General features: G+C 46.4%; 1 protein-coding gene across 1 annotated transcript in view; it reads right to left on the bottom strand.

The window, feature by feature from the left end:
- The window catches only part of MFRP (membrane frizzled-related protein), a 35,144-nt gene that overhangs the window by 9,292 nt on the left and 13,802 nt on the right, over positions 1-12,050 (bottom strand). Inside the window, exons 3-5 of the mRNA XM_063435702.1 lie at positions 9,188-9,290; positions 3,240-3,368; positions 2,760-2,864 (exon numbers count right to left, since the gene is read on the bottom strand). Coding sequence (XP_063291772.1) covers positions 2,760-2,864; positions 3,240-3,368; positions 9,188-9,290 — 337 coding nt within the window. The remainder of the gene's footprint in view (positions 1-2,759; positions 2,865-3,239; positions 3,369-9,187; positions 9,291-12,050) is intronic.

Below are 12,050 nucleotides of genomic sequence, written 5' to 3'. Positions count from 1 at the left end.
CCATAGTCGTGAGCGGTTTTTGTGTGTTGTCTGTAGATTAGGCGTCAAGCTGTTGTTAGTTTGTTTTTGGTTTTGGTCGTGCCTGTTATTGTCTCTCAAGCATGTGTTACGGGTCCGCTTTGTGTCGTCCGTCGATGTTCATGCTCGGTTATTGAGTTGGGGTGTCTAGTGCAGTGGGGTGCCTGTTTGTAGTTCCCCTGTCTCTTTGTGTCCCCCTGTGGGGGAGGTAAGGTGCGTCTCGGAGGTTGCTTCGGTCCCCTGTGCGTGGGGTATGCGTGCGTGATTGTGGGTAGTCTGGTCGTGTCTGCTTGACCGTGTGAGAGGGCCGTCTCGGTGCCTGTCTGTGTGGACCTGTAGGGGTCTCTTGGGCCTTATGCAGTGTCTAATGTGTGGGCCATCTACCCTTGGGAGGTAGTAATGAGGGGGGGGGGTGGGGGCGTAGTCTCGTGTTCCATTTATTGTCGTTGGGTTGTGAGGGCGGGGAAGGTGTGACTGAGGCATGTCTCTTGTCCGGTATGTGTGTGTTGGGTACGTGGGGTAGTCCATGTGCCGGTTAAGGAGCAAGGCCTATCATGGCGCGGAAGTGCCAGTATGGGATAGGTTAATGTACGTTGTAAAGCACTTAAGGATAAAACTATCAAAACTAAACATAATAAAACTTAATAAAACAGAGCGGGGGCCATCAGTTGGTGTGGCTGCGGCTCAGAGTCCTGGATTTTCTATATGGTATGCTTCTTTGTGTTGGCCTGTTTTGTCAGGTTGGGGCCATTGTATGTTCATTGTCTCTCGGAGTAAAGGGTACTGATCTCTCTGGGTCCCAGGAGTGTGAGCTCGTTGGGGTTGCTGCCTCCGGATTCGGTATGGGAATCCCCAGGTTGAGGAGGTATGAAGTAGCGTCTTGCAGCGTGGACAGTCTCTTAGTGGTCCCATCTTTATTGATTAGCAGAGTGCGTGGTAGTGCCCACCGGTATTCAATGCCCAAGGTGCGTAGGTGGTTGGTCACCGGGCCCAGTGATCTGCGCCATAAGAGTGTAGTGTGGGTGACATCTTGGTAGAAAGTGAGTTGGGCCCCCTCGAAGTTTAGCGGGGTTTTACCCCTGACCGCGGTCATTATTTGAATTTTATCCGCGGTTGAGTGGCATCGGGCGATGACGTCTTGCGGTGCCCCCTGTGGTGCTTGCCTCGGCTTGGGTATACGAAATAAGCCTTCAAAGGTGATTTTCTTTGTTTGAGTGTGTGGCATGATGGAGGCAGTGAGCCGTCTCATGTAGTGGGGGAGTTCCGTGGAGCCAATAGTGTCGGGTATGCCCCTTATCTTAATGTTTGACCGTCTGTGGCGGTCTTCTGCCTGGTATGGCCTGGGAGTTTTGCAGCAGTTGCAGGACGTCTTTTAGGCCTTGAACTTCTTGCTTTAATTCTATTATGTCTCCTTCTGAGGCCTGTGTGCGTGCCGGACCGCCGTTATCTCCGTTTTGAGCAGGTCCAGATCCGCTGCATGCAGCTGCCGCATTTCATGAAGTAGGTCCGCTATGTCCTGCTTTGTCGCTGGTATCATAGTGGGTTCTGTTGGCTGAGCTGTATACGGTTGGGTTTGCAGGGGCGTTGGGGGCCTCCCTTTGGGTCCCTCCCGAGCCTCTGGGCCTACTGGTAGTGCCGGCTCTGTCTGGGTGGTGAATTGCCTTTGTGTTTCAGGCTTCTGTCCCGTTGCCCTGGGTGCCTCACTAGGTTGGGTATTGTGGGAGCTACCCGGGTGATCTGGGCTCTGCCATGTGTGGAGAGACGCCTGGTTGCGTTCCGGCGGTGCTGCCGCGGGTGCCGGCGGGGGATGGTTGGGCTTCTGGAACATGACCCCTATATCCCTGTCCTCAGTACCTTGCTGCCTCTGAGAGCGGCGTCCCATTGCCGGAGTATGATCCGGTGGGTCAGTGGGATGTGGGTGTATCTGGCTGGTGTGTTTCGCCAGGTGTCCGCACAGGATTTCCTCAAGGTCCAGGCTCGATGGTGCGTGGTAGGCCCCGGTCTTGATTCTCCATTTTTGCAGCTTCTGTGGCTGAAAGAACGGCATCGATGGATGCAGTACGGTGAGCTGCAGCCGTTGGGGTTAGTGTTGTGGCTGGATGGGTTCAGGATTTCGTGATATTTTGTGGATTTTGTCTGACGGTTGTGGGAGCTGTTAGAAATTGCGTCCGTTCGTGTTGAGTTGCTAGCTCTGCCCCCCCAGTGGGTGACTTCTAATGACGAGAGATGATGGAATTAGCTGATATGAGAAGATGGCCTAGTATAATCGAATTCTGATATATTGATTAATTAGAGAATTTTCAGCCAACAAGTTTTAGTTTTGGGACATGAATAGAAGACGCAGATTCTCCAGCATTTATTATTTTCGCTAAGATGCATGTTAAAACGTTTGTAGGTACCATCTATAAATTACCGTAATTTGAAATGGGATTCCAAATGGTTTGCTCATTGAGTGATACCTATTAACGATAATAAAAATGTATTCCACTCCTCTACTGTGTATAATTTGTTGACTTTGCACCTAAAATGTTGGTAAACAATTTAAGGATGAGTGTCTTGATGTAATCATTGTAAACTGTCCTATAATTCTGCATTTACATTTAGGAGCCACGGGTATACATATTTTATTACTGCTAGTGGTAATTGGATCCATATCCAAAGCAGCGTTTTGATTGAACATTGTTCTTCAACCGCACTCAAAGTATGTAATAGGAAAACCATTATTTTAGGATATCACTTACTGGAAAGCACTATTTCTGTAAATCTTGAAATGCTGGTATCTCGTACTGAAGTATTGCTATCATTTGCTACGGAAATGGAAATAGCACTCACGTCTATTTTTCTTTCTGTTCAAAGAATAAACATTGAGTAGCCATAGACAATATAACCAATGAAACCATGTACATCAGCATTATTTGTGGTTCATTTTTTTTCATATCAACTGAACAATCTTGTAAAAAGCTCTGTAGTCATATAGGTGTTTTCATAAGGTGTTTAATAAGGCATATTAGACTTGTCTACAGTAAGTTCACTTGCAATTATTCTGGACTTCACCAATAAACCAATAAAACAAGACTAACTTTTACATAATCATTAGCTAACCTGAAGCTTTCTGGAGTTGTTTTGTCTGATGTTAGCATTAAGGTCTTGTGACCTTAGCTTAACTTTGTAGTCCAATGTTAATAAACTGTAAAATATAATACTCTCTCTTAGACACTCACTGGAGAGAAGGATTCCAAGCGTCAGGCTTAAAATCAGGACCAGCAGCAGGACAGAGATGATGATAATGACGACAGTGATACGACTAGGTCGATTTCTCCATAGAAGAAAACTTTCACTCTGTAGGGAGACTAATTGACATGTAATAGTACCTAGATTAGAGTTAGAGTTTACTTCAAAAAGCTACTATAATATGGCTAAGGTATCATGTTTCTCCTACCTGGCAAATTCTGAACAAATAAGGTAATATTTCTAGGTTCGTCAGATGGAAATACAGAGTGGCAGATACCGACTACAAAAACTAAAAGACTATATAATTTCCCTTGGCTCTTCAATTCCCATCCCCTTCTCTTCATGTGTTTCCAACCAATGCTCCTCTCCATCTTGCCTGTTACCCGCTACAGGGAGCCTGAGCATTCTAACACCTTTAGCGGGACCTGACTATGTTTCCTCTGGAACTCTGGCTCAGCCACAATCACTGGCCTTGCCCGATCACATTGCCTAGCTGTTTTGCCCCCTTTTTTAATGGGCTAGGAGAGCACTGTTTGGAAGGGATATACAGTTTATCACTGGGAATAATTGCTATCTGAGAGCCAGGGCTCTGGTTAAATGACCAGCAGAATGCGGCCACCATCTGGAACTAATATCGACCAGGACTTTCATAGCGGTCAGACAAAACTTTATAACTGTGGTGTTTCGGCAATTCCCCATAGATCCAGGCACTATTTTCCCAGAATGAGCGCTCAGATCAGTCCTATCTGGGGATATATAATATGTGGGATTTCGGGCTTGTTTTGTTGTGTTTTGGGGGTTGTTTTTGTGTTGGTCTCTCTGTGTCCGGGAGATAATTAGTTTAAGCAGCGGATGTCTTCCTCTTCTAGGCACAGAGGTGCCAGGGCAGGATCAGCTATAAACTGAATGGAGACCACATGCTGGAGGGTTTGTGTATAAATGGCTGCGCTGTGCTAAATAAAAGTTGTTATTCTTCCCAGCATTATGTGTTGGCTGATGTCTGGGGAAAGAGGCTTTAACACTGAAAGGCTCTCTTCCAGCTAAGAGGGAATTGCAGCGGAGAAATCCAGTCGGCATATAAGAGCTCCGCTACATACAGGTTTTTAAAGGTTGAGATCTCTTTTTGATTAACTAGAAATACATGCATTGGGTGCCAAAAATTCTTAAAGGACCACTATAGGCACCCAGACCACTTCAGCTTAATGAAGTGGTCTGGGTGCCAGGTCCATCTAGGATTAACCCTTTCAGCTGTAAGCATAGCAGTTTCAGAGAAAGTGCTATGTTTACAAATGGGTTAATCCAGCCTCTAGTGGCTGTCTCATTGACAGCCGCTAGAGGCACTTCCGCGCTTCTCACTGTGATTTTCACAGTGAGAAGACGCCAGCTTCCATAGGAAAGCATTGAGAATGCTTTCCTGTGGACTGGCTGAATGTGCGCGCGGCTCATGCCGCGCATGCGGACGATGACGGGAAAGGAGGAGAGTCCCCAGCGCCGAGGGAGCCCGGCGCTGGAAAAAAGGTAAGGGATTAAACCCTTACTCACCCTAGAGCCTGGCGGGAGGAGCCCCTGAAAGTGAGGGGGACCCAAGGACCCTATAGAGCTAGGAAAGCGTGTATGTTTTCCTGGCACTATAGTGGTCCTTTAACCAAATAGGCAGTCTGCAAGCTGTATTTATGACCAATTCTGAAAAGAGGAGTTTATTTTATTTGTTTGTATTACCAACAATCCGTGAATATTTGCAGCCACAAAATGCTAGCTCACATAAATGGATGGTACAAATTCACTTCTGACTAGTCTTGGAGGCAGAGACACAGGAGGTTGTGCCGTTGGTTGGATAAAAGCATTTTCAGTATGTTGATATTCACTGTTTTTGTTGGAATATCTGGAGAGAGTATCACAGTTGGAAAACTCTAATCTTAGAACCAGTGTGCACACACGACTGTGGGAGGAAGTACATTGTGCTTATAGTGCCTTATTGATAATAAGTCACACACCAAAACATCAAGCACTGGCTTCATGGCTACAGGAGAAATGTGAAGCAGCAGATGAACCATTAGGCAAGGGGTAAAGGTGAAGACGCAATATTACCACTGTGAAGATCTCCTAAGATGAGGTCTTTAATGATGTGGTGCAAGTGTACAGAGGGATCACTGATGCTGCAGAGAGGTCTGCTGAGGTCCAGGAAAATAAGTCAAATATGAGACTGAACATGTGACGAAATGTTTTCAATGTTGTAAGTTTTACAGACAAGCTGCCACTTGCTACAATCGGTTTAGTTAACAGTTGGTAAATTGGTTGTTTATATAAGTAAAGTGCATGTGTCATTCAAAAAAATTTACCTTAAAATTTAAGGTAACAACCTTGACCCACAACACCACCATACAGATATGCACCTTTCATATTATAAATCACATTTTAATACACATAGTATACATATTTCAGACATGTACATCAACCTTCCTGTGCAAATAAAGTATTTTGAAAAGCAATATAAATTAAACTAAATTGTGCGTCCAAACCTATAAATCACACCATAAAAGTCGGTATTTTGTAGTCACAAATATTTACTGGCTGTTGGTAACAAAAACAGTTTACAGCTGATATTTACCACAACATAGGAAATAAGCTTTAAAGAGACACTCCAGGGACTGAAACAACTTCATCTAAATTAAGTTGTTATGGTGCAAGGAGGCCTTCTGAGGTTCCAGTTTAACCCTCAAGTTGCCTCCAGCTGCGATGTCCACTCCCCACTTCGTGGCATCTGACTTCTAAATTTTCAGATTCATTTAGTGCGGAGTGATAAAACATCACATTTTTTTCTGAAATATTCTAGAATATGTATAGTGTAATCTATATTATTTTAAAGGGATAGTCTCTTTAATGATATACGAATGGTCTGTATGGAGATGCTGAACTTTCCCCATAGAGATGCATTTATTCAATGCATCTCTATGAGGAGATACTGATTGGACAGGGTGGCGTTTGGCTCCACCCCTCACCCCACCTCCTTGGCTGAGATCATCAGAATTGACGATCTTAACCAATTAAATGGCTGAGATCATCAATCAAATGCTTTCCTATGGGAAAACATTGTGATTGGTTGAGATTGTCAATTCTAAAGATGTCAGCCAAGGAGGCTGATCGGGAGTGGGATCAGCACCAGCGGACCCGTGAGGCGCTGGAATAAAGGTATGTTTTAACCAGGGGGTTAAACTGCATTTTTTTTTTTTTTTTTGTCAATCTTTCTTTTATTGAAGCATTTTAGATGGGGTACAGAAATAAAGAAAGGGGAATGCAATAACGGTTTACAATAAAGGGTCCGTACATCGATAGCTATGGTCAATTACATTTCCTGAGTAATGATGCCTCATTTTTTGTTTAATAGTGTTAATTTGCCGTGTACCAAAAGCATGTTTAATATCGTTAGGAAAGTATGTTAGTAGGTTGATTAAACAGTTGTTCAAACAGTAGATCTGGGTTAAAGGTGGCAGAGTTGCGAGGGTACTTAAAGAGTAAGTGACATGCTGCCATGTTAGATGCCATTCAACTCACGTATAGTGCTACATAGCATGCTAGTCTAAGTCAATGAGTCTTTCATAGCAAAGATAAATGTGCACATTTCACAATATTAAGTTCTGTCAACATCGACTGTACCAGGCTAGCAGACCCTAAGTGATTTCAGGAAGAACTTGCACTTTTTGTAATATGATTAACAGGAAAAAAAAAAAAAACATAGTTGTTCAACTTTGAGCAGGAATTGTTTAGCTAGTCAAGGCGTTAAACACTTATATGCTAGCTAGATCATTATATTTGCATGGAAGGTGTCACCATTTGGCATGGGTTAGTGATGGCAGATCAGGTAACAATTCTGAGCTACTTCCTATCTAATGATTAAAAGTAAAGGCAGATAGCTAGTAGTCATCAAAACATGAATAAAAAACAAACAAATCAAACCAATAAGTGTGAAATTTTTTAACAACATTGTGTGTCTTGATACCAGTAGGCTGGGTTATGACTGCAAGTCCTTGCTCGAGGGTATGCGGCACTGTCAGCCGACACCTCGGCTTGGTAAGTCCCTTTCGTCCCCCGGGGCTCTCGTGGGCCCATGGGTGCATCTTTGTAGCAATGCTAGGTGTGCTTTGTGCCCGGCGTCCCGCTTGTCCTTGGCCTCACTGGAGGGTATCATCGCTGTTCCCGCGGTTCCTGCTGTCTGTGACGGGCGTGGATCTTTCTTCAGGTAAGTTGATTTGTTGGTCGCTTTTGGGATCCCTTTCCCCCTCTCCGGCTGCGGGTGTGACCTCGCTTGTAGTCCCCTGTGTGGCATCCGCAGCGCCACTTTGTGTTTGGGTGGGTGGCGGTACTTGATCCGCCGCCATGTTGGGATTTTACCCGCTGGTAGCTTTGCCGGCTTGGAAGGAGGTCTTCGCGGTATGTGATGAGTAGTCACCGGTGGAGGATCTGAGCTTTTCATCCGCCTTTGGGACTCACCCGATCCGACCACCAGGTCTGTGTGCTTCATGTGCTTTGCTGCCTGTTTGCTGAGGTGTGGACGGACCATCTCTTTCCCCGGTATAGTTGCAGGCGTGGTGTGGGCCCCTCTCGGGTGTGAGTGCAGGCTCTTCACAGCTCTCTTGGTTAGCGGCCCTTTTTTTACCTGCTTGAGTGCGGCTTGCTGTATTTTGTGCCGTGCGGTAATCGCTGTCGGGCGCCGCCCCGTGTGTGTCCCTGCCTGCAGGAGAGAGCTTCTTCTCCGCCGCCATATTTTTTTGGCGCGCTTGGCTTGGCTGGGTGTGCGCTTCGGTCGGGAGCGGTATGGCGCTGCCTCAGGTGGGTCTGAATCTCTAGCCTTACTTGTGCTCAGCCGGTCTGCTAGTTTGTCCCAAAACGCTTTAAATGTGGCGTCCAGCCGGGCTAGGATGTCAGTCTCCTTTGTTGGGCCTGTTGGCTCGGGTGTAGTCTCCGCCATTTTGTGTATAGGTCGGTCCCGTTGGGGTTGCTGCCACAGCTTCAGGGGTGGTCCTCCTGGGACCGGGATTACCCCCACCGGTCCATAGGGGGGGGGGGTTAGGGCCCGTAATCATGCTTATCTCTGTTGGAGGCATCAGGGGAGCGGCCGTCTCCCCTGTGCCGGCCATGCAGGCAGGCCTTGAGGAGTACTTCGAGGGTTCCTGCTTGGTATGCCACATATTTGGTGTCGGTAGGTAGCCCCCGGTCTCGCCTTTCTGCTGGATACTCGGTTGTAGAATTTGCGGTAAATTTTAGGCGTATAACCCGAGGTTTCTGTCCCGAGGTGCAGGAGCAGCTCTTTTCTGCGACCTCTCGGCTCTGCGGTTCTTAAACTGCATTTTTAACACTATAGGGTTAGGAATACACATTTATATTCCTGACTCTATAGTGTTCCTTTAACAACTGCTAACTCCCTATACATACATTAAAATAACTGATCAGCTAACACACAGCGCGGATCAGCTCTCTTTATTAATACACATTGTCATTAAATATTAATAAAATGGGATCCATTATTTCATCCTATGTGCTGCAGGGTGAAGGACAATACTAATTGGGCCCTGGAGATGACCAGTCTGTTTTGCCCATAAACTTGTAGAAAGACTTGGTCCTAGGGGAGGCCCAGACTCCAAAGCCCATAACTGTCCCTGATCCCTCCAACCACTCCATGGCGGCAAGGTGTTTTCTCAAGTCCCTACTACTCTCAGACTGATAATAGTGAGGGGGCACCCTAATATTAATAACATGATACAATAAAAATGTTACCGATAGATTGGAAGTAGGTAAGAAAGTAAGGCATGCAAGTAACATAACTAGTTAACTGCATTCCTTTATATACACTACTTTCAAGATCATAAATTCCAGAGGGATTTAGAATAGTATCGTATGTTACCCTAACAACAGCTACCCTGGTGGTCAGCATCAGACTTACCAGAGCTGACTTGGCAGGATTCCAGCATGTCATTTCTGTCTGGACGAGCTTCTATTTGTAACACCTCTGATATCGGATCAAAACCTAGATTGCAGAAATTTCCCTGTCACAGAAAATAGATATTATTAATAGGCAAAATCTGATTGTCATTTTCACATTTAATTTTTCCCGCTTTTGGATCATCCACAGAAAAAGAAATGCGTAAAAGGATGACCCTGACAAACCTGAGTCTTTTTAAAATCTTACAGGGTTATTCACTAAAGGGAGCATTCAAAGTGAATTTAAAATGTAAGATAAAAGTAGTCACCTATGCTTCCAGTCTAGCAACTTTGGCCTTAAATTTAAAATTTACTTTGAATTCACTTCAAAGTCTCACTTTAGTGAGTCACCCTGTTATATTCATATCAGGGAGATCACTCGCTCTCCGTCTGGCAACAATACGGACAGCCAGCCGCCCGCCTCCACAATCCCCCAGCTTGCCGCCCGCCTCGGAGGTAACAGGCAGTGGCGTCGCTGGGGGGGGCCAGAGGGGGCCATGGCACCCCTACATCATGCTGTGTCCCCCCATGTGCCCCTCCAAATGCCAGCAACTTGCTGGCCATGTGCTTAGATTCTATTCCCTCGGACTGTAACAGTCTGTCACAGCCCGAGGGAATGCAGGACAGAGGGGCTGGAACGCTGGGTGTTTTCAGCAGCTTCCCCGGCACAGGCCCTGCCCCAAATGAAGCCCTGCCTCCCGCACCTAAGCCCTGCCCCTGCATTAAGCAGCAGACCATGCTGCTGCTGGAAAGGCCAGAAGATGGCTGTCTGACCCCCAGCAACAGCCTCCAGTGACAGGTAGGCTTAATGTGCTCAGGTGTGTGTGTGTGTGTGTGTGTGTGTGTCTGTGTCTGTCTGTCTGCTAGTGAGGAAACTTGTGTGTGTGTGTGTCTGTGTGTGTGTGTGTGTGTGTGTGTGTATGGACTCAGCAGTCTGTATGTGTGTATGGACTCAGCAGTCTGTATGTGTGTATGGACTCAGCAGTCTGTCTGTGTGTGTATGGACTCAGCAGTCTGTATGTGTGTATGGACTCAGCAGTCTGTGTGTATGGACTCACCAGTCTGTATGTGTGTATGGACTCAACAGTCTGTGTGTGTGTGGACTCAGCAGTGTGTGTGTATGGACTCAGCAGTCTGTATGTGTGTATGGACTCAGCAGTCTGTGTGTGTATGGACTCAGCAGTCTGTGTGTGTATGGACTCAGCAGTGTGTGTGTATGGATTCAGCAGTCTGTGTGTGTATGGACTCAGCAGTCTGTGTGTGTATGGACTCAGCAGTGTGTGTGTATGGATTCAGCAGTCTGTGTGTGTATGGACTCAGCAGTCTGTATGTGTGTATGAACTCAGCAGTCTGTGTGTGTATGGACTCAGCAGTGTGTGTGTATGGATTCAGCAGTCTGTGTGTGTATGGACTCAGCAGTCTGTATGTGTGTATGGACTCAGCAGTCTGTGTGTATGGACTCACCAGTCTGTATGTGTGTATGGACTCAACAGTCTGTGTGTGTGTGGACTCAGCAGTGTGTGTGTATGGACTCAGCAGTCTGTATGTGTGTATGGACTCAGCAGTCTGTGTGTGTATGGACTCAGCAGTCTGTATGTGTGTATGGACTCAGCAGTCTGTGTGTGTATGGACTCAGCAGTGTGTGTGTATGGATTCAGCAGTCTGTGTGTGTATGGACTCAGCAGTCTGTATGTGTGTATGGACTCAGCAGTCTGTGTGTGTATGGACTCAGCAGTGTGTGTGTATGGATTCAGCAGTCTGTGTGTGTATGGACTCAGCAGTCTGTATGTGTGTATGGACTCAGCAGTCTGTGTGTGTATGGACTCAGCAGTGTGTGTGTATGGATTCAGCAGTCTGTGTGTGTATGGACTCAGCAGTCTGTATGTGTGTATGGACTCAGCAGTGTGTGTGTATGGACTCAGCAGTGTGTGTGCATGGACTCAGCAGTGTGTGTGCATGGACTCAGCAGTCTCTGTGTGTGTAAGGACTCAGCAGTCTATGTGAGTGTGTATGGACTGTACCAAGGGAAATGTGTTTGTTTTTTAATAGTCCTTGGTGGAAAATAATGAATTCTCCACCAGGGATTATTAACAAAAAAAACAAAAAACACATTGTGTCGGGGGCGGGGCTTAACATGCGGCAGGGGCGGGGTCAAACTGTGGCAAGGGCGGGGTTAAATGTGCCCCCCTACTTTTGTCCATGGCCCACCATGTGCCGCCCCTGAAAATGAACCCTAGAGACGCCACTGGTAACAGACTCATATATCCTAGGTGCCAAGAAAAAAATTCCTGGGCCCCGTGGCGACCTGGTGCCTGGGATTTGTCGAGCCTTGGTGTAATGCATGTAATTCTTATTGAAGTGATCTGGGTGCAGTGTCCCAGGTCCCTTAACCCTGCAATTGTAATTATTGCAGTCTTTGATAAACTGCAATAATTACACTGCAGGGTTAACTCCACCTCTAGTGGCCGTCTACTCAATGAGTTGTAATATAAAGCTTAGGAAAAACTACAATCATGTGTGCATGTGCACTCTTGGCTCTCCCACAAAGAGTGGGCACTCTTGGCTCTCCTCAATGAGAAGATTCTGCTTGAAGTATCCTCTGGCACAGACTGATACTCTGAAGGAGGGCTTACAAAAGCTGCAGATAAGAGATCTGCTAATTCATACCAGCAATTGGCATTGTGGTAGGCTGAAAGTGTTTAGCTGACACTCTCAGACAATCACAGGCACTCACTGTTGCTCAGGCTAAGGCTTCCTCATTGGTCCAAGCAGGACAGAGGGAATCAGGGCCGGCCTTAGGGGTGTGCGAGCTGTGCGGCCGCACA

The sequence above is a fragment of the Pelobates fuscus genome, chromosome 11 (assembly GCF_036172605.1).
Source record: "Pelobates fuscus isolate aPelFus1 chromosome 11, aPelFus1.pri, whole genome shotgun sequence".
In the NCBI taxonomy this organism is placed as follows: Eukaryota; Metazoa; Chordata; class Amphibia; order Anura; family Pelobatidae; genus Pelobates; species Pelobates fuscus.
The sequence above is the reverse complement of the archived record's forward strand: the minus strand, read 5'-3'. Positions and strand labels throughout refer to the sequence as shown.